This window comes from Cotesia typhae, unplaced genomic scaffold (genome assembly GCF_013202065.1).
Source record: "Cotesia typhae breed Kobodo isofemale line unplaced genomic scaffold, CoteBio_Ctyphae scaffold_13, whole genome shotgun sequence".
Lineage (NCBI taxonomy): Eukaryota > Metazoa > Arthropoda > Insecta > Hymenoptera > Braconidae > Cotesia > Cotesia typhae.
In genome coordinates this window covers 4472637-4494294 of record NW_027423774.1, presented here as the reverse complement: position 1 = coordinate 4494294, position 21658 = coordinate 4472637, and the positions used below count along the sequence as shown (strand labels likewise).

Below are 21658 nucleotides of genomic sequence, written 5' to 3'. Positions count from 1 at the left end.
GTTGCATCGCAGCGAAACTGATATTATCAATCGTGGATTGTTCAGAAATTCATGATCACAGAAAAATACAAAGTGACTGCGGTTTATGGTATGGAAAAATAAAAAATAGATCGAAAGTTTAGAAAATGCGCATACGCATTTTTTAATCTTAATATAATTTTTATTTTCGAGATTTTTTGTTAGAATCATACAAAAAGATATTTTTGGCAAATTATGATATTAAAGGATAGGATTAATGTTTAGGATAATACTTAGCAAACATGCTATGTATTTTATTAATTAAGCTAATTTCTGTAGTAGTTTCGATCATTTTAGGAGTGGGAGTAGTTAGAGTATAGTTGGAATCAGTATCATTTTTGTTGACAACTGGAGATGCTGTTACGGCATCTGTTTCATTTTTCTGGATTACTGGAGAAGCTGCTACGATATCCGTTTCATTTTTGTTGACAACTGGAGGAGCTGTTACGATATTTGTTTCATTTGTGTTGACAACTGGAGAAGCTCTGACTATATATGTTTCATTTTTTTTGACAACTGGAGGAGCTGTTACGATATCTATTTCATTTTTCTTGATTACTCGAGAGGATAAGACGATATTTTCTTTATGTTCGTTGATAATTGGAGGTGTTACGCTATCTATTTCATTTTTATTGACACCTGGAGAAGCTACTACGATACCCATTTCTTTTTTGTTGACAACTGGAGATGCTGTTACGATATCTCTTTCATTTTTCTTGATTATTGGAGAGGATAAGACGATATCTGTTTTATTTTTGTTGGCATCTGGAGAAGCTGTTCCGATATCTGTTTTATTCTTCTTGATTATTGGGAAGAATGGGATGATATCTGATTCTTTTTCTTCGGTTACTGGGGAAGGTGTTACGGAATCCGTTTCATTTTTGTTAAGTTTTGGAGACGATGGGAGAATACCTGTTTCATTTTCGATGGTAACTGGAGAAGTTATTACGGTATGCGATTTATTTTTGTTCATTACTGGAAGTTGTGAGATGGTAACCGCTTCATTTTTGTCATTAACTGGAGACGTGACCGTCTCTATTCTTGGATCAAAGTTGATTTCTGATGGAGATTGTCCATTCTTTAATTCACTAAGACTATTGGTCAAATTACATTTTGATTTACAAATGTTTTGTAACTCATCTTCAATTTTTATTTTCAGTTTCTTCAGTTCTTCAACGTATACATTTTTATCTTCTTCTAATGCTAGCCTTGATTTTTCTTTCTCTTCTTTGAGACTTGTTTTTACACTCTCCTCTTGCAGTGTTGTTTCAGCAGAAACAGCTTTTTTGATTTCCTTCAGAATTTCTATTTTGTTTTTCAAAAACTCCGATTTCATATCACCAATAAACTCTTCTTTTATTCTTATAATTTCTTCTTTGAAGTTGCTTTCATCGGTTACTTCATTCCATTTTTCCTCAACTTCCAGCTTTTTCTTTTCCAATTCACTTTTTAGCAGGTCATTACGTGTTTCAAGATCTCTTATTTTATTTTGAAGCTCTTCTGTCAACTGTCCTTTCAGTGCATCTTTCTCGTTGTTTAATTCTTTAACCAAATTATCCTTTTTAAAATTTAATGATTTTTGCAGAGTAATTTCTTCTAAATACGCTGTTTCCTTTAGACTGTTCTCTTCCAGCATCTTCAAGGTTTCCAGATAAAACACAAGGCTCTGGTTTGTCTGCTTAATAGTAGACTCCACTGTTTTCAATGAAGCGTTCGTCTTCTGGTAAAAATCAGCAATAAGAGATTCAGATTGGGATTTTAATTCTTTCTCCGTTCTGTCTTTCACAGTAATGCTCATATCATTTATCAATTGAGCTGACGACAAAGCAGTAGTATTAGCTGATTGGAGAATCTTCTGAGTATCTTCGAGTGTATTGTTGACATTCTTCTCAAGCTCTATACTTACATTTTGAAGCGTACGAGAAATTAATTGTTCTCCAGTAATAGTTTTATCTTCCAAGATATCCACCCACTCTTTGGCCTTGTCGAAAGACGATTCTAGAGTTTTGTTTGTGTCTGTAATGAATTTGATGCTTCCTAATGTTGCTTGTTCAAGTGATCTCACATATTCCGTTGTTTTATTACTCAACTTTGCATCGAAAGACGATTGTAACTTTTGAGATGTAGAGTTGAGTTTTTCTACCGACTCGTCAGTTATGTTTGAAATAAATCCAGCAGCTCCTAAAGTAGCTTCTTCAAATAATCCAAAGTTTTCAGTAATATTCTTTATTAACTCTTCACTAAGAGACGATTGTAATTCTTCGGATGTTGAATTTAATTTTTTTATTGAGTCGATAGTTGTGTTCATAACGAATTCGATTCCTCCCTTAAATACTTCTTCAAGTACTCCTAAATATTCGTCTCGTTTATTCTTCAACTCTGATTTTGCGGATTCCAACGATTTATTTATGCTTTGTTCATTAATTCTGCCTGTATTGTCCCCCCAGCAGTCCTAAAATTATTCGAAGAAAATCATCAATCAAATTAATCATATTTACTTGTAAAAAATGTTCTGATATGTTTACATATCAGTTTTATCCCTGTATCGATCATTTTTGAAAAAATTTTTTATTTTAGTATTTTGTTACACTCTAGCTAATTATTGACCTTTTCATGTAAGTCTTATGTTTTTATATGGATATAACAAAAAAACTTTTAATTCAATCTTCGTAAAAACATTATAACACTAAAAATATCATTATCAGAAATTCTGTTTTTTATAAGATCAAAATTATATCATATTATGTTATTGCATTTGTAAGATTGCATTTTTATTAAAAATGTAAAAATGAAAAAAAATTTCATGGTTTAAACAAAAAATTGATTTTTTTATTTATAATGAGAAAAAGTAATTTTTAAACAAACACCCGTGTAAAAAAAAATTGTCCCAAAAATTTCCCAAGCTTGGGACATCCAAACGTGACACAATTTGGGACAATTTTGGGACATCTTAGAAATAAACAGAAATTTTAAAATAGTGCATTTAAGTAATTTTTCGTCAATTTTACGTATTTTTTTGAAAATTTTCAGAATGATTCTTCAATTGTACTACAATTTTAAACGTTTATTAAATGATTTAATACAAAAAATTTATTTTTGCACAGCTGTAAATTTGTCTAGGAATTGATGGATAAAACATTTATTGACTATTTTTGGGACAATTTTAGGACATTTTTAGGACATTTTTGGGACACTTCAAAAATATTTTTAGAACTTTTTAAAAATATTTTTAAGACAATTTTGAACGTTTTTTAAATGATTTTAAAAAAGACAATTTATTTTTGCACGGTTATAGATTTATCGTAAGATTAATGGATGCAAAATTTTTAGGACAATTTTAGGACATTTTTGAGACATTTTCGAAACAATTTTGGGACATTTTAGAAATATTTTCAGAACTATTTTTAACGTTTTTAAAGAAATTTCTTTAAATCATTTTAAAAACGTTAAAACTTGTTCTCAAAATATTTCTAAAATGTCCCAAAATTGTCTCAAATTGTGTCACGTTTGGATGTCCCAAGCTTGGGACATTTTTGGGACAATTTTTTTTTACACAGGCAGTTAAAAAAAATATAAAATTTTTGGAAAGTAAAAAAAATTTCAAGTGATCTTTTTGAAAAAAAAAAAAAAAAAGAATTGAATCATGGTAAGCTTTTTAAAACTTCCAATAATCGACAACAGTAAAATGAAGTTATAATATTTAAGATGGAAACCAAATGAATAGAAAAAAAACCTTACTTGAGAACTGCAGATGAGGTAGAATATTAGACAAAATATTAAATGCTTCATAGTAACTGGTTCTTTCAATTTTTCTAGATGTGAAGGTTTTCAATAACAATATATCATTTTTATACTCTGCGATCAAATATAATTGAACATCATTCACGTAAAAATTATCTATAAAAAATAAAGTCATTAAGATATCACTGGTCACGTTAGTTGATAAGCAATGTACTTAAAAAAAAGTGTGACTAGTAGTAGCCTAGGGGGATACATCAGTTCCACGTCGGTATTTGGATCAAATTAATATATATTCTAATCAAGTTGAAAATTTTTAATCTATAAAAAAAAAATAATTATTATGACATTTCAAGAAAGTAATTATAAAAACAGCACATTTAATTAGTTATCATTTTCATACAGTTTATTAAACATTAAAAAACGAAAAGATCAATACATGCTTTAATATGACATCAATATCGTTTTTGATTAATTACTATCATATCTATTTAATGGTCGATAATAAATAAAGGAAATCATTTACTCTACAAAGCAGAAAAATAAGAAATAGCTTAATGTTCAAGTTCAATTCTTGAATTTATTGAATTCAGTTTACATCGTATTGAAGGCTTCCTTTGCCTCTAATTTTACATGCCTCAAGTGTAAAGCGTGTAAGTATGTTCTACTAAGGCCTATAAATCAATATTCCAATGTTTGATCTCATAAAATCGTATTTAACAATGATATTACACAAATAAATAATATAAAAACGTCGGTAACACAGTCTCCTATTGTTATTTTTTATTTACTTCAATCACAAGAGGACATTGAATTCGTATAAAAATAAATACTACCCACTAAAAAACTTGAACGCGCTTTGAAGTTGCACTGCAAATAAATTGAATTCATTATAATTAATTCTTAATTAAATAATTGTAATAAATATCTTTTCAATTTGTTTTTATAATTTACAGGGGATAATTAGTGGTGCTTTTTTGACGATTAACATCAAATCGTTGAAAAGTTGAAAGTATTGAGAGCTTGCGGCGTGCATATTTCAATTTACCAAACTTTTTTCTTTATACTATTATCTATTTCCATCTCCATTAGTTCTTTCGCTTGATGGCTTATTTTGGTCCCCAGCTTGATCGTTCTTTGGTGAGCCATTTACATTCCCATTAGTTCCTTCGTTTGATGGCTTATTTTGGCCCCCAGTTTTATCTTCCTTTGATAAACCATTCTATTCCTATTTCCGTTAGTTTCTTTATCTGGTAGGTTATCTCCTCCTCCAGTTTTTTCATGTTTTAGTGGGTTTTTTGGGCCAAGTGGCTTCATTCTGTTGTTTTCGCGATTTGATAATTCAACATCGATTTCATTCAAAAAATTCTCTTTCATCATCTCCAATTTGTCCTTTATTTCGTCAACTATTCTATCCGCAATCATTTCATACTTCTTAGATAGATCTTCTTTCTCTGATTTCAATTCTTCAGTTAATCGTTGTTCCAGTTTAAACGCTTTAGTCTTTATATTGTTGAATTCAATATTAAAAATATTATTTGCGTTTGAAATTGTTTTTCCCAAATTCTGAGACGTTAAACTTACTTCTTTCAACACTCCGTCGGCTTTCTGCCCAATAGTTTTAAACTTTGGAAATATCTTTCTGAGGAATTTCTTCTCCTTCATTACTTTGTCTTCAATAGATTTCAACTTATTCACAGATTCATTAGATGTTTTTTTATAAGTTTCAACTTATTTTCAGTTATTGAATCAATTACTTGTATTGAATCAAGTGTTGTGCCGGTAAAAAGTTCATAGCTTTTTCTGGCTATCTGGTTAACTAATTTTGCATCGTGCTTTGCCGAACAGTTCTAAAAGCACCAAAAATATCAGCTTATTAATATCTTGCAATCAAGAAATTTTGATTAAAAGTTAGTTTAAAACAGACTTGTTCAAAACATAAATTTTGTAAATTAAAATAAATTCTCAAAATTTTTTTAATTTAAATAAATGCATCGAGAGTCAATAACTATCTTAAATTTAAAAGTATATTTCAAATACTTATAAATATTACAAAAAGTAATTTACTTGAGAAAACACGGCAACAAAAATCAAACAAAGCGTTAAAAACTTCATGGTTATAAGTTACTTTCTTACAATTATTGAACCTCTTAGATGACAAATTTGGATTCTGTATATCCAAAGATATTATTAAATATTCTGGAAATTCTTATTTTTATACTTCTTGATGAATTATATCATGCCCTCGTTCATAGTCAAGTTACTTACAGCAAAAGAATGCATTAGATGACGAAACTTTGAATTAATTGATAATTAATAGACTTAAAAAAGTAGGACTCAGTAGTAGCCTAAAGGAGAAAATCGTATTGATGAACAACGGCGTCAGGTTCATATTCAATTTGAAGCGTGATGATCATATTACTCGTTATCGTCGCTCCTTAAGATGGCTCTCAATCAAATCAAAAAGACTAAATGTCTTAGCTTGCTTTCTTTATAAACTATTCAGTTCTGGTGAACCAAATTTTTTGAGGAGTCATAAAGTACAACAATTTAGCATGAAATACTACTGGATGTCATAAACTCATTTAGCATCGAGATATTTAAATCTAGAGCCTTTGAATTCTTCTACGACCTTGAAACCAAAGTCCGCAAATATTCTACATAATTTATAGTATAAACTGATATGTACAAAACTTTACGTATGTACACAAACTGAAATATTTGCATCTCAAAGTGAATTTTATCGTCATTCATTTTCCTTATCGCAAACTATGTACTCAGACAATTTTTTAAAAACCAGCATTGAGATTGAGATTATCAAACCGACGGTTATTTCATTAATTAGATTCTAAGCGCCTGTAAATGACAGAAAATAATAAACTACTTTAGGCAGTAGCTAAAAGGCACTAATAAAGTTCTTTGTTCGTAGGTATGAATTACGCCAATGGTTAATCGATTTATTTTTAGTTAATAATGGTGATTAATATAATTAAAATAAATGGAGCACAATACATTTTGAAGCTAATAATTTAAATATATTTTATTTAGAACAAAAAAAAAGTTTCAATACATGCGTACATAATTTATAAATAGGTTAAAAAAATTCATTGAAATGAAAAAAAATATTAATTAATTAATTTAATTTATTTTATACGATAAGCTTAATGTATTAGTCAGGTGGAACAATTCACCTCATTAAAAATTATCTACTCTCAAGTTGTACTAGTTTCGTGGAAACCAATATCGAGATCAATAAACTAAAGCTACACTAATTGGAACGACTATAATAGTAATAATAATTGGATAACGTTTTAGGTAGTAGCTGCAGGGGACCATTAATTCCTCTGTTCATTGACATGAATCACAGTAATAGTTGATTGACAGTAATAAATGTTTTAAACATACAGATAATATAAGAAGCTCGATAAGAATTAGGAGGAAGGCTCGTCGAAATTGGTTTCCTGACAAACGATCAGCTTTGAGAGTGAATCACTCTGATATCTGAAAATTGATGTTAGCATTACGAAAACGGGAAAACTTGAAGATAAAGTCGAGGAATTATTTTTGATTGTTAATTAATTATAAAATTCTGTAACTGTCTATTCGCGAGAATTTTCTACTTCTATAACGCTATCTTAGATATGAAGTCCTTGATAATTTTTCTTAGAATGGGATTAGTAAACTTACTTTCATTGCCTTCCATGAATAGCTTGCCCAATTCTATCAACTCAGCGGTCGTTAAGCCGGGATCGATGAGATCAAATTCAGGATCAGATGAACGATCGATTTCTGGAAGAGTTTCTTCTGTGGTGCTTACAATGGTGGGTTCTTTATTTACATCAGGAATGATGACAAGGCTCTGATTCATAAATCTTTTCAAAACCTCAGAACCATGTTTGGCAATGAGGCCTGTAGTTCCGTCAGATTTAGCTGTCAAATTATCAGAGAAAGCATTGGAACTGTTCTCATTACCGAATCTATTAACTAGTTCAGAAGCTTCAGTAGTGCCAACAATTGACGACTCGTTATAAGTTTGAACTGAAATGTTCTCAGTGACTTTATGATCAATTTCTTCGGTTTTATTAGATGAACTTTCTGAACTAATAGAAGAAGAGCTAGAATCGTCCTCTTTAATGGGCCGTGTGTTTACTTCAGCAGGTTCAGTATTGCCAACAATTGATGATTCGTTAGAAGATTGAACTGAAAAGTTCTCAGTGATTTTAAGATCAACTTCGTTAGTTGTCTTGGTAACGTTCTTTGCTGGTTCTACATTGTCAACTGGTTTTTTTCCTCTAACTCTTGAATAATTTCCTTCTTTTTCAGATCGAGGTTACTCTCCAGCTGTGTTTCACGTACTTCCAACTTATTAATAGCGTTCTGAATCTTTACGACGACATTGTCATTAATTTGTTGAACTTTCAAATCTAACGCAGTTTGCAGATCTTGCTGGACGTCATGTAGATGATCTGAGAAATTCTTTCTTACACCTTCTGCTTCTTTGTATAATGCAGAGCTGGTCGTTTTCCGAACTTCTTCAATGCTGGCCAACGCTTGTTCGCTTTTTTTCTTGATCGCAATATCAACTTGAGCCATCGTTTCATTGATATCCTTGTGGAACATTTCAGTGATTTTGTTAGCTTGCAATTTAATTTCTTGTATAGTTTTTTCTTGATAAGATTTTTCTTCAGTCCCTACAGTTTCAATCAAATTTCTGATCATTTCCTCTGTACTCTTTTTTATATCTTCAATGTTCTGTCGCGCCTCTTCAATACTTCTCTAATAGATCGAAGTGAGATTCTTGCTAGCAAATTCCATTTCATCAATGGTCTTGTTTTTAATAGATTCTCCCTCGGTCTCAAGATTCTTTATCGATTTATCAATTAGTTCATGAGCTGTTGTGGTCATCTGTTCCAGTTTCTCGATCGCTCTTCGTACGTCTTCGTGGAAAATCAAAGTCAGATTTTGAGACTTATATTGGATTTCTTCAATAGTCTGGTTCTTAATAATGTATCCTTTCCTTTCCATGTCATGGGTAGCCTCAATTATGAGCGCATTTGCTTTTTCAGTCATGTTCTTAATAACAATTAGTGTCTCTAATCGTGTTCTCCTGAATCGTCCATGTCTAACATTGGATTTTCTTTCATTGCTGCTGCTGCTGCTATTGCTGACGCTGCTGATTCAATGTTTCTGTTTGGCTTTGACAAAGTCAACCCCTGAAATTGAACGAAAAAATTTAGAACGTCATTTTTATTTATTAACACTTTTTTATTCAATTATTAATTATGGACTTAGTTGAAAATTATAGACTTATACAGAAAAGCTTAAGTAAAAGCCCCTTTTGAATTTTTGCTTTAAAAATTAATAGTTATCGATTTCAGTACAATTTTAAGAAGTAAATTACATTGAATTTTGTTGAATAATAGCTTCAAATAAATCAATAAAATCAAGAATATTATCATTATTCTTAAAAAACCTTTTTTATATTGTAGATCGCTTCTCATTCTCTCCTCGTTAACATTGAGGTTATCTGATCAACACAAATATCTCAATATCAGTTTTGAAATAGTCATAGTCTAAAAATAGTGCCTATGGTAATTAAGCAAGGAGAATAACTAAAGAAACCCGCAGGATAGTCTTACATTAATCTGTTCTATATTTTAATTTTGAATTATCTTTAGTCCAGAGGCATTTTCTTTCAATTTTAGTGTGGAATTATATTCAGGTGATAACAGTGATCATTGGCATACTTTTTTCACATACGTGCAAAAATTCATTAATGTGAGTATTTTTGAAGCAAGTAGATAATGTTTTCAAAAAAATTTTACTATAAAAAAAAAATTTGAGTGATATATATCAATATCTATTTCAAAAATAGTACAATGGTTGGTTGAATTTTGTACAAAATATTTTTCTTAGATCGAATAATTTTTTTTTAGTAAAATAAATAGAAATCAGCAATAAATCATGTTCAAATTACGGCTGGGTTTATAACAGTAACAAGCAACGCCGCCAAATTTAAATTTACTCAACCTAAAAATTATGTTAGTACGAATAAAAATTATTCGAATTTGGGGTTACGCGGCCTAATTTTGGAGTATGTCATAATAAAATAATAAGTTCATATTTCATTTTATCTTTGATAAAAATTAGATAAAAAAATTTTAATTGGCTCCATTGCATGCACCCGAGGGTCATAATTCGTTCAAAAATAACTCTAAACAATGACAAAATTTTTTATTTTGTCTCAATTTTACTCGCCCGCTCCGCTGGACGTTTTATAGAATTGCATGTTTAGATCTAGACTTGAAATTTAATTAGAGTATTGTTTTATAACCAGACAAAAAAACCGGCTCTCCATTTATTAGTATAAATTTTTAAGAAAGTCACATATTAATTTTTAAAAGAACATGTATGTTTATATTTATTATTAACAATTAATTAATAGATCGTACTCTAGAAAAAGAAAAATCTAATGAACAATCCTTGAACCTAAAATACACAAAATTAAAACTTACATATTTCTTATTTATTTGTTATCATGTAGGTCAGATATTGATGATGATTTTATTAACTAAAACATGTTTCTATTTATTATACTAGAAAATTGAACGAGCTTTGCGCGTTTTTTTTTAAGATATTTATTAACGACAATTTAATTAATCAGTGTGGTTACAAATTTTATTCATTAATATTTAACCGTTGCCAAAGTGGTCACCATAGCAATGAAAATCGACAACAATGAAAACGTCACATAAACTTTTCAATAAAGAATTCGATAAAATGCGACAAATAAAAATGAAGTAATTTAAATGTTTAGGTTCATAAAAATTTTAAAAATGATTTTAGATATTTTTTTTTCAGTCAATTTATTTTCCGTCATAGTTAATTAATCAAAAGTATAAAAAAATCAAATATTACAACAACTAAATTTAAAATATGCGCACATTTATATTGTTTTTAATTAAAATTTTATTTTTTAATAAATTACAATATTAAAATCATAAGAAATTATTTTTGGCAGGCATAAATATCAAAGGATACTTTCAATAAAAATTCAATTGCAGATGAATAATGTACTATTAAAAATATTTTATTAATACCATAAAATCTACAGTAGATTTAATTCATTATAAATTTTAGTAATTATAATAATTAAAAAATTTCACAAGTATAATCAACACAAGTTATAAAACTGCAATAGCTAATATAAAATTTACAAGCCAAAGCACAAGTAACAATTTTATTTAGTCAAACATCCCTGTAAAATGGTAAATTGATTTATTACTTATTTTTATATCATAAATTATTTAATAAATTTATAAAATATGAAAAAAATTTCGTGCAAAAATTAATACAAAATTTATTGCAATTATTTGAACGATTTTTTTTTTTCAAAACTCAATCGTGTAAATTTAAACAGGTCTTCTAGACGATTTTTAACAAAAAGATAATTTTTTTTATTAAAAACGATAAGATTATATTTTATTTTGTAATGATCAATGGAGCGTAATACAGTCGTTAATTATTTATTAATAGTATTATTTTAATCATTAATTATTAGTAATAAATTAATATGTAAGTATTTATGAGAAAAAATGTTAATCTTTATATTTAATAGTGAAGAAATATTCTGATTTTTTAATTGCGTAAAAAAAATGTTTCGTAATTCTAATAAAACAAAATAATATCAAGCGTGAAATTTTAATATACTTATTCCCAAAAATGATTCCAAAAAATTAAAAAAATTTATAATTTAGTAGTTGTTTCTCCGTAACACAAAAATATATTTTGTAAAGTCAAAAGATCGATTAGTTTATTTAGATTGATTTAACTTACTTGAGATGTCAAACCCGCAAGTAGAATCATACAGAGAGTCGAAAAATTCATTTTCGGTTTTTTGTATCAACGATGTCTTCTATTCGGAGTAACTAAGCGTAGATTATAACAAGAGTTTTTTAGGTACTGATCTTAGCGCATACTATATTTATACGTTTCTACAAGGTTTAATAAGACTATCTTGTAATCATTTTCGGCCAAGGACATTCAATTAATCTAAAAATAAAAAAAAAATATTACAGTACCATCAAAACATTTTACTCATTGTTTTAAATTTAAAATTATGATTAATATTTACGATAATTAATTTTTATTCCTAGAAATGATTAGATAAGAAATTCCTAGAGTTGCTTATGGTTATACAGAAGCTTCTAGACGATAAATTTTATATTTATTTCAAGAATTATTATAGAAATTATAAAATTAAAAAAAAATCTTTTTGTTATAACTTTATTGATTTTCAACAAATTTGCTGAAGACTGTATTTTTATTTTATTTCATGTTTTTTTTTTTTTTTTTTTTTTTGCGAGACTGCGTTATATGCTACCGAAAAAATTAGAATCTTGAACTAAAATTGTCTCTATTTATTTCTATCGCACTTCTAGGCTAATATTTACAATAGTGGTCTACAATATTGGGTATTATAATAAATAATGGAAATTTAAAAAAAAAATTTAAATACTGATAAATAGTAAACTTTTAAAAATTTTATTAGAATAGCAAAATCTACAAAAAATCATAAAGTAGTCGATAGCTTGCTTAAATAAATTACCATGTTCTTCACATTGTTTTTATTTGAACGATCTTGAGACTAAAATTTATTCCGGAATTTATCGAAAAAGCTACGTATTTGATCACTTGGATTCAATTCTGTAGAAGTTTTAATAATTGGTGGAGTTGAAGTAGTTGGAGCAGTTTCAGGAGTAGAGTTATCAATATCAGCTTCAAAAACATTATTACTAAGAGAAGGTTTCGGAGTAACTGTAGAAGCGTCAATTTCATGACCAGCACCATTGGCATCAGTATCATGACCATCTCCATTATGAACAACTTCATGACCGGCAGGATTGTTAACAACTCCAGAACCAGCTCCATTGGCAACAACTTTAGGACCAATAGGATTAGAATTGGCATTATCACCGGCACCATTATGAACAACTTCGTGACCAGAAGGATTGTTAACAACTCCAGAACTCTCCAGAACAGAGCCTTCAAGGCTCAACTTCAACGAAGCAGCCAAGTCTTTCAGTTCTTGAGCAAACAAGTTCTTTTTCGCCTCAAGGTCGCCAATTTTGCTACGCGTCTCGTCAACATAAGACTGCTGCAGTCTTTTCAGCTGAGCCTCGTAGTTCTGAAGGTTGTCCGTGAACTGCTGGGTCATAAATGCGGATACTTGGGCCTTTACTCCCCTCCGAGCTGCCGAAATGATTTTGGCCATTTGGGTTTCTTCTATTTTGCGCCAATAAACATTAGCTTCGGATTCGTAAGCTTCTTGCACTGCGATTCTCAAATTGGTATTCATCTCGAGGATTTTCTGGTCAATCGACTCTCTCAGGCTGGCTGCTTTGGCCTCCAAGCTGCCATTGAGACGCTCGGCCTGGTCAATCAACTTCTTGAGGTACTTGTCTTTGACAGAATTTATCAGAAGTTCGAAGTAGTTTGATGTACTTTCGCTGTTTTGATTCATTCTGGCTTTCGAATCAGCTTCTATTTTCGTGAGGTTAGTCATTAATTCTTCAGTCACATCTCTGGTTGCATTGGTTAAGATCTCAAGTAATTTTTCCATAAGATAAACCGATTTATCTTTTAATCCATTGGTGTAAGTGCGTATTTTAATCAATTCTTCGTTTCTAATATCCTCTGCTGACTGTTTGAACGCATTACTGGATTTAAATGTTGCCAAACATCCCTGTAATGATGAATTAATATGTTATTATAAATTGTTTAATGGATTTATGAAATATAAAAAAAATTCCATGCAAAAATTAATAAAAAATTTATTGCAATTACTTGAATGATTTTTTTTTCTAAAACTCAATATTGTAAATTTAAACATGTCTTCTAGACTATTTTCAACAAGACGATTTATTTTTTAATGAGAAACGATAAAAATAAATTTTATTTTGTAATAATTAATGTCGCGTAATTCAGTCGTTAGTGATTTATTGATAGTACATTTTTAATTATTGATCATTGCGTTATTAGGAATAAATAAAAATATTAATCAAGGAATAAATTTATTTTTTAAATGCGTATTTAATGAAAAACATTTTATAGAAACGAAAAACGACGATTTAAAAAAATTAAAGCAGTTGTTTCTCCACAACAAAAAAATATATATTCGTTAACTTACTTGAGATGTCAAACTTGCTAGAAAAATCAGACAAAAAATCGCAGAATTCATTTTCGCTGTGTAGTTTCAACGGTGTCTTCAGAGTAACTAAACCTAAGCTATAACGAAAATTTCACTGGTACTAATTTTACGCTTTAATTAAAAGTTCCAACGTAGTTAACTGTAATTGATTTTTAGCCATTAATGACTGAGGTCATCCAATTACTTAAAAAACTAAGAAATGAGGTTACAGCTGTACAAAATAACTTTGCTTATTGGCTGTAATTTAAAGTAATCATCAATATTAACGATAATGATACTTGAAAATTAAATCTAAGAGCTATTAAATATCATATTTATCTTATATATTTTTCGTGGAATTAGGTGCAAATAAAAGTATCTAAAAAACTGAAAAAAGATTTAAAATGAAATAAATTTAATTTTAATAAATAAATATTAATAATTTATCCCTTTAAAAAGTGAAAAATTTAAACATTTAACACTTTTTTATGTTGATATAAAAGAGTTAAAATCAAAAGTTTATAAGAGTTAAAATCAAAAAATTTAACACAAATGTTTTTGACGCAAAATGTTTTGCTGTACAACCTTTTTTTTTATCCAACTTCAAACAGTAGGAAATTCTATAAATTTTAAATGAAAAAAAAAAAAAAAAAAAAAAAATAAATAAATATTTTTTCTATAAAAATTTATTAAATTAATACACTAGTCGAAAAAATTTAAGAGAACAACTTGTAATTATAAAACAAAATGCAGTAACAAAAAAGTGACTGTAATTAACAGTACCACTATTTGTTTTTGAAGAATTAATAATTTTTTCCGTAGGAAATTCAGTTGTGTCTTGCCTAACAATGTTTATAGGCTTTCTTTGCTTCCATTTTCCGAATTGATCTTTGTAATGTTTAATACTTAAAGTGATCTCTGGTACGATTAACATATCTACGCTTCTTTCGGGATACTTTTCATCAGAATCATCTTCGACATCACTCAACGGAATTTTAATAAGAGGAAGTTTATTGGAAATTGAATTTGTAAAATCGCAGGGTTCATCATCGGAATAATCATATTCTTCAAAATTTAATTTTGTACAATTCAATTCGTGGGTTTTTTCTTCCATGACTGTTGCAGGAGCGATTGAATTGGTTACATTTGAAATTATAAGTTTTTCGGCGAAAACCTGGTGGATTAATTGAAAAATTAATTTTTTGTGATTCAAGGTCAAAAATTCATAAATCTGAAAGTATTTAAAAAATATCTTTAAGCTTACCTGATAGTTACAAACGACAAAAAAAATTAAACGTAAAAATTTATTTAACATTTTATTTATTTATTTTCTTTTTTTTTTGTAGAATTAAATATATTAATACTCAATAGTGCTTATAAATTTAAAATGATTGTGTTTATTATGATCGTAAAAAAAATGCTGGTAAGTTTAGTTGAAGAATGTTGGATACTAGTGTAATAGAAATAACTAATAAAAGTAAGTAATGATCGGCAGTAAATACATTTTAGGTCAAGTCTCAATGATTGATGGATGCACTTGTAATAGAAAAAAAAAAATGAAGTTAAATAATTATGTTATTATTAGCTCGATATATATACTTCAGTATTATTATTATATTAAGTCAGCCTAAGCCTCTTAATAAATTTTAATTATACACCTTAAAGTTCAAAAGTATTTTTCTTATAATTTATTTCATTCAATGAAATTAAGAACAATTTTATGATAGTTTAAATAGTAGAGCACCTCACATGTAATCCTAGAGACCCAGGTTCGACTCATGGCTTGATTTTTATTTCTAAAAAAATTTTTTTTAAAACAATCTTTGCTTTTCATAACTAGGAAAATCTATTTGTCGAATTTTTAAAATGAAATCTTAGAGAAAATGGAACCCCATTCGATATAAATTATTTTATTTTTAATATTTTCGGAATTTTCTCTTCAGAATATGTTTTTTTTTTTTTTTTTTTTTTGGGATATTTTGTCGAAAGATCAAGACGCCTGATACCATCGAATGGAAAGCTTTTAAAATTTAAATAATAATAATTATCATCAATACATCCAAAAAATTATTATTTTAAATTTAGCGCCAAACAATAATTTAAAATCACAATTTTTTTCAAAAATTCAATAGTTTATTTCTTATTTCAACAATAATTATTAAGATTATTAACAATCGATGTACATACAACTTAGTTATTCTAATTATTTATTCTTACCCAATTCTAAATAAGTTCCAAGAAGATTACTAACAGTTTTAGTCAACTCAGTTTCACCCGGAATAAAATTATTATCCTTTTCAACTTTCGGCAATCTTTTTTTGTTTTCACGATGTTTGTTTTTAGTATCCAAATTTTTGCCGAGAGAACTCAAAATTCTACTTGAATGAATTTCAACCAGATCATTCACTACAGATAGTGCCGAAAGTACATCAATGTTAGACTCTCTCTCTAAGAATTTCAGGTACAAAGTCACATCTTGGAGCATATTTGAAAATTTTTCTCGCACTGGTTGATCTGATTTGTCACTCGGTACACTAGTTTCCTGATTAGGTGCGCTTTTTTGGTCAACGTACCCACTAGATAGAGGATGTTGTGGTTCAAGTGGGACCATTGCCTGTTGAAAAAAAATTTTTTTTAATAAAAATTCTGTCTATAAGTTTGAAATATAAAAATAATCAATAAAATAAAAAAATTACCTGCGAAACCGAAATAATAGCCAAAATACAACACAGTAAAATTTTCATGGTCACAATTTTTTTTTTTTTTTTTTTTTTTCTATTAAACAATAAAAACAATAAAAAATTTATGTTTCTTCTTTTTTTTTTTTTTTAATCAAACGTCTTACTGCTGCATATATAGAAACACAACTTAAGACATTAATACTTTAATTTTTAAAGTCATTAGGCTTTGTCAAGACGTTAAAAATATTCTACAGACGCATTTCGTTTAATGACGTCAATGACAAAAATGATTAGGTCGTTAAAACTGGTAACATCTTTATAAATTCTTTTGTTAATAATACCGCACCATTTTGAAATATTTATTATTGATTAAAGATATCTGAGTTATAAAAATAAATTTTTTTGAGTAAAGAAAAAAAATATCCCTAGAAGAGAAAAGATAAGCGCTACTCTACACAGAAAAAAAATGAACTTCAATAAAAAAAATAATTTCGATAAACTTTAGTCTTGATTTCAGTTAAAAAATTTTTAAACTAAGAAAATTTTACTTGATTCAAGGCATAAGAAATCTTCAAAATTATTTTTTTGGTTCAAAAATTTTTCTCTTAATTCAAATTAATTTTTTTTCCAGTATGAACTAATGACATTTTCAAAGATGTAAGCTCATCTCGATGTTACACTCATCAAGACCTTTTATTTGAGTACCCACATCAATTTTTCATATATTTATATATATTATAAATATATGAATATATGAAAAATATATCAAAATGCATGTGGGTACTCAAATGAAAGCTTTTGACGAGTATAACATCGGGATGAGCTTATATCTTTAAGAACGTCAATAGTTAAAAGAGTACAGTGCATTTTTTAATAAAGCAAAATTTTATTTATTTATAGTTCACAAGTCACGGCAGTCGCATAGTCACTGCAAGGTTGCTAATTAATAACAAATCTTAAATATGATTAGTAAGAAAATTTATTCGACTTTTGGATCATCAATGCTGGAGTCCTTTGAAATGACTTTAAACACATTCGGTGTCGAGTAAACAGTGCTATTTTTGAGGTAATTCAAAAAAGTAGCAATAGCGTTCTCGAGTTTAGAGCCTTGTAGGACGAAATCAAGATCCGTTTCGAATTTCTGCGGTGCTTCGGTTTTATTGACAGCGATTGGTGGAGTTACGAAATTGTTACTCGTAAAACTGTCACTTGGAGTATCATCAGAAGTTGTGACGCGATATTGATGATAGCTTGTCATATTATGAGTCATTATATCCAAGTGTCTATTAACGACGTCACTGATAGTCTTGACAGCAGCTTCTACGTTGACTTTTCTCGCTTGAGATAAGGTGTTTACCACTAACACCAAGTCTCCAATTAGGTTTGACATCTGCCGTTTCATTGGATCCTTGATCAAGGGCAACGATGTGAGAGTTTCATCTTTTTGAGGAGTTGGATTGCCAAATATCTAGTAAAAAAATGTTTTTTAATTTAAAAAAAAAAATTTTTCAGATTTTTATTGCATGCTTTAAGCGCGAGTGTAGGTATGCTCTACTATCGCCTAAAAAACTGGGTTCCGACAGAGTTTTATTTTAATAATTAAAAAATTCACAAATAACACATTTGTTCATTCAAATTTACTCGGCGAAGTTGGCCGAGCAGCTTAAATGCTCAGACTTAGCCTGCCTGTACAACGAGTCGACAAGCGAAGGTTCGAGTCCCGGCGGTTCTTGAAATAATTATTATTTGTTCAACTTTAACTGACGTCATATTTTTTCTGCTAAATACTACTTTCTTAAGATAAATCACTAAAATTAACTGATTCATTTTAAAAAAGTAGGATGATTTTTAGTAAAAAATTTCAATTTAAAAAGGAAACTTACTTGAATTATTGGAATCACAATAACAATCAGACAAATTAGTAATACATTCATAGTAGCAACGTTATTCAGACCTTAGTCTACAGAAACTATTGTTTTTTTTTTTTTTGTAACGACCGATGAAAAATAAAAATTTATGACATCTATTAATTTAATGCGCTAGTACAGACGTTTTTATTCGTTAAATCTTAAATCTTAATTGAGAATGACAAAGAAAAAAAACCCATTTTGACAATTTAGTAATTATCATTAATTACTAAGTTATCAGCGATGTTTTACAGGTTTACTTCAGTATTTTTTATGTTACAAATAGAAATAAACGCAAAAAAAGGATTTGAATAGCAAAATCTAGCGAATAAATTTTTCTAAACAGCTATTTTAAGCTATAATTTAATCATAAATATATAAATTATTTTTAATGTACTACTACATGTTGCATTAGCTGGTAAGTTGCTTGTAAAATGAGAAAAAAATTCCAAAAGTTTAAAAATATTTTTAATATTTAATAAACCTTTCCACGTTTAATTAAATGAAAGAAATTACTTTACTGTTACTGAAATCAAGTGACATATAAAAATTTTTAGGATTTATTAATAAATACATTATTACAAATAACATTTATTAATTATTAAAAAATTCTACTTTAACAAATAAAAAAAACATAAATATTCATAAAATCATCCATACAAAAATCGAAAAAATAATAATCAATTTTTTAAAATTCATGTTCAGTTTATTTATTTTCAAAGTAAAATATGTCTTATAAAATTCGATCACAAGCTACCACCAATCGTCATCTCTTCGCAGCTTCATTTCCTGCTGTTCCAGCCATCTCAACTTCTGCAAGTATTGTTACTGTTGCGGAGTAAAAGCTGATAAATATTTTGCAGATATATCTTCGTCGAATATGGCATCAAGAAACAATCCTTTTCTCTGTTTATCAATTTCTTTTTCTAGCCAGGATAACTTTGTTACATCCTCGAATGATTGATCGTATTGATTGGCTTAATGGGAGCTATTAGGTATACCAACTGGATCAGCGATACCAGCTCGATGGGCGATACTAGCTCGATCGGCAAAATCGGTTTGATCGACTTGATCATAATCATAAATATCAAAATTTCTCGGAAGTTCGGTGACAGGATCACGAGGCTTAATAAACTTGACTGTAACTTCGGGAAGAGGCTTCACAGTTTTCTTAGGAGGGACAATTTTTTTTATTCCCTCTATATAATTACGAACAAGAGGATGGTTAATATCGTAAAGTTCTTTTGAATACGAATCGAAAATATTTTTAACAACAGGAGGGCTCAAAGTAATCTCCTCCTCTGGCTCAAATTGAATTTGATAGTTATTTTGGCTGATAATATTTTTTGGGTTTCCAAAAGTGTAGCGATGTTCCAATGCTTTTCTCTCTTCATCCGCGAAAGTTGTCTTTTTGATAACAGTGGATTTATTTTGATGAGTTGAATTGACGGGCGACGATTCTACGCTTCTTGTTGATGGTACTTCATCATAGACAATATTTTTTGGATCGAATATTTGTTGAATACTTCCCAAAACACGGGATATTGATGACTGCAATTTGTTAGAAACATTGCTATTAGCCACACTGTCGTTTAGTTTCTTCAAATCCGAAAGGGTATCATCAATACTTCTGATAACTATATCTTCATCAGTGATTGGTGACGTGGTAACGATTGTTAAGGAACAGACCTGTTTAATTAATTATTTACTGATTAGCTTATTTTAATAGTTTTTATAAAATAATATGTTTTCCCGTGGGAAACTTTTCTCTTATATAATTTTTTATAGAACTTGATATGACAATATTTGGCTTGACATGATCATAAATGCCCATATACGAATTTTTGAATAAATTTAGTTTTTAAAATTTCCGATAGGTGGCGCATGGTATCTGAATATTCTCCTTATAAGAGAGTTAGTTTGGAAATTTAACGTTTTTTTTTAATTTTTTTTTTTTTTTTATAAATAAATGTACTTATGCAACATTGACGTTCTTATCAGCAAATTATATAATTTAATTTTAAAAAGTTCTCTAGTGATGATAAAAAAATGAATTAAAAATTTTTTATTTAAAAATCAATGCAATATTTAGTATATGCGTATTATTTATGTCTAGAATATTAAAATTTTAAAATAATACCCTTCTAAAAAATACGAAATATAATTTGCTAATTAGAACGATGATATGAAACTTACTTGACATGCCAAAGCGGCAAAAAAACAGAGGAAGAAAATCTTCATTGCGCTTCTTAACTTTGCACATGCTACTCGATGCTTACAATTAATAGATTTATTATTTCTCAACGGCTCAATTTATCTTCAGTTTACGGAAGTATCAGCGAAGGTGGGGGAAATTGTGAAATATTTGAGTGGGGATGATCGTAGGGTCGCGGGGAGATGTGACATAAATAATCACGTGACTTTTAATCTGAATTTTTTTTCATACAAAAAATAAAATTTAAATTTTATTGAGAAATTTTTTTACGTAACAAAATTGTAAATGACAACAAAAGTTTTCTTCTATGTTAGACAAAAAATTATTTAACACATTAATATATGCTGATTTATGATCACAAATTCTAATTTTTTTTACAAGAAGAATTTCTTAATTCAGAAGAATATATTTTATGCCTTGATTAATATTTTTATGCAAAATATAAATAATTATCTACTCCAAAATTTTTGCAGAAAATTCTCGTAGTTGAAAAAAATTTTTTTACGGCCTTCAAATAAAAATTTGTTCTATCGCTGATTTGTCTCTAATAAAACATAATAAACACAATAATTATTTTTTTTCTAAAACAATTATGTGTCATTAAATTTTTTGAAAAATTTAGTTCGCAGGATATCATTAGAATTTTTTGTTGAAAAACAAAGTCGTTAAAATCCAAACTCACGTTACCATTATTATGGTTTGTTAATGATAACATTGTTGTTTCAAACTAATAATGTCTTCCATTGTCTGCAAAATAAAGATAGTAAGACAGATATAATGTGATTAATGTTATCAATAATATATACATATATATATAAAATAACTTGAAAAGTACCATTAAATGGTAAGTTGAATCAATTTTTAAAATATATTTAAAATATAGCAATGTTCGATATCTTTTAAACGATGC

The 21658-nt window shown here is 28.4% G+C and overlaps 4 protein-coding genes across 4 annotated transcripts; all 4 read right to left on the bottom strand.

Annotated features, from left to right (window-relative positions):
• Nucleotides 1–226: 226 nt before the first annotated feature.
• On the bottom strand, nucleotides 227–3841 carry LOC141534980 (uncharacterized). Its single transcript, XM_074254668.1, has 2 exons — nucleotides 3757–3841; nucleotides 227–2470 (listed from the first exon to the last, which is right to left on the bottom strand). Exons 1-2 carry the CDS (start codon nucleotides 3805–3807, stop codon nucleotides 233–235), a joined length of 2289 nt encoding a protein of 762 aa, XP_074110769.1. The 5' UTR covers nucleotides 3808–3841; the 3' UTR covers nucleotides 227–232.
• A 40-nt stretch (nucleotides 3842–3881) lies between these two features.
• On the bottom strand, nucleotides 3882–5564 carry LOC141535005 (uncharacterized). The gene is made up of 2 exons (XM_074254719.1): nucleotides 4711–5564; nucleotides 3882–4626 (listed from the first exon to the last, which is right to left on the bottom strand). The coding sequence occupies exon 1, from the start codon at nucleotides 5419–5421 to the stop codon at nucleotides 4906–4908; it is 516 nt and encodes a 171-aa protein (XP_074110820.1). The 5' UTR covers nucleotides 5422–5564; the 3' UTR covers nucleotides 3882–4626; nucleotides 4711–4905.
• Nucleotides 5565–8375: 2811 nt separating this feature from the next.
• Nucleotides 8376–14191, bottom strand: LOC141534941 (uncharacterized). Its single transcript, XM_074254591.1, has 4 exons — nucleotides 13946–14191; nucleotides 12365–13501; nucleotides 11593–11808; nucleotides 8376–8969 (listed from the first exon to the last, which is right to left on the bottom strand). The coding sequence occupies exons 1-2, from the start codon at nucleotides 13994–13996 to the stop codon at nucleotides 12404–12406; spliced, it is 1149 nt and encodes a 382-aa protein (XP_074110692.1). The 5' UTR covers nucleotides 13997–14191; the 3' UTR covers nucleotides 8376–8969; nucleotides 11593–11808; nucleotides 12365–12403.
• Nucleotides 14192–19217: 5026 nt separating this feature from the next.
• Nucleotides 19218–21156, bottom strand: LOC141534613 (uncharacterized). The gene is made up of 2 exons (XM_074254049.1): nucleotides 20730–21156; nucleotides 19218–20222 (listed from the first exon to the last, which is right to left on the bottom strand). Exons 1-2 carry the CDS (start codon nucleotides 20772–20774, stop codon nucleotides 19512–19514), a joined length of 756 nt encoding a protein of 251 aa, XP_074110150.1. The 5' UTR covers nucleotides 20775–21156; the 3' UTR covers nucleotides 19218–19511.
• Between the last annotated feature and the right edge of the window lie 502 nt (nucleotides 21157–21658).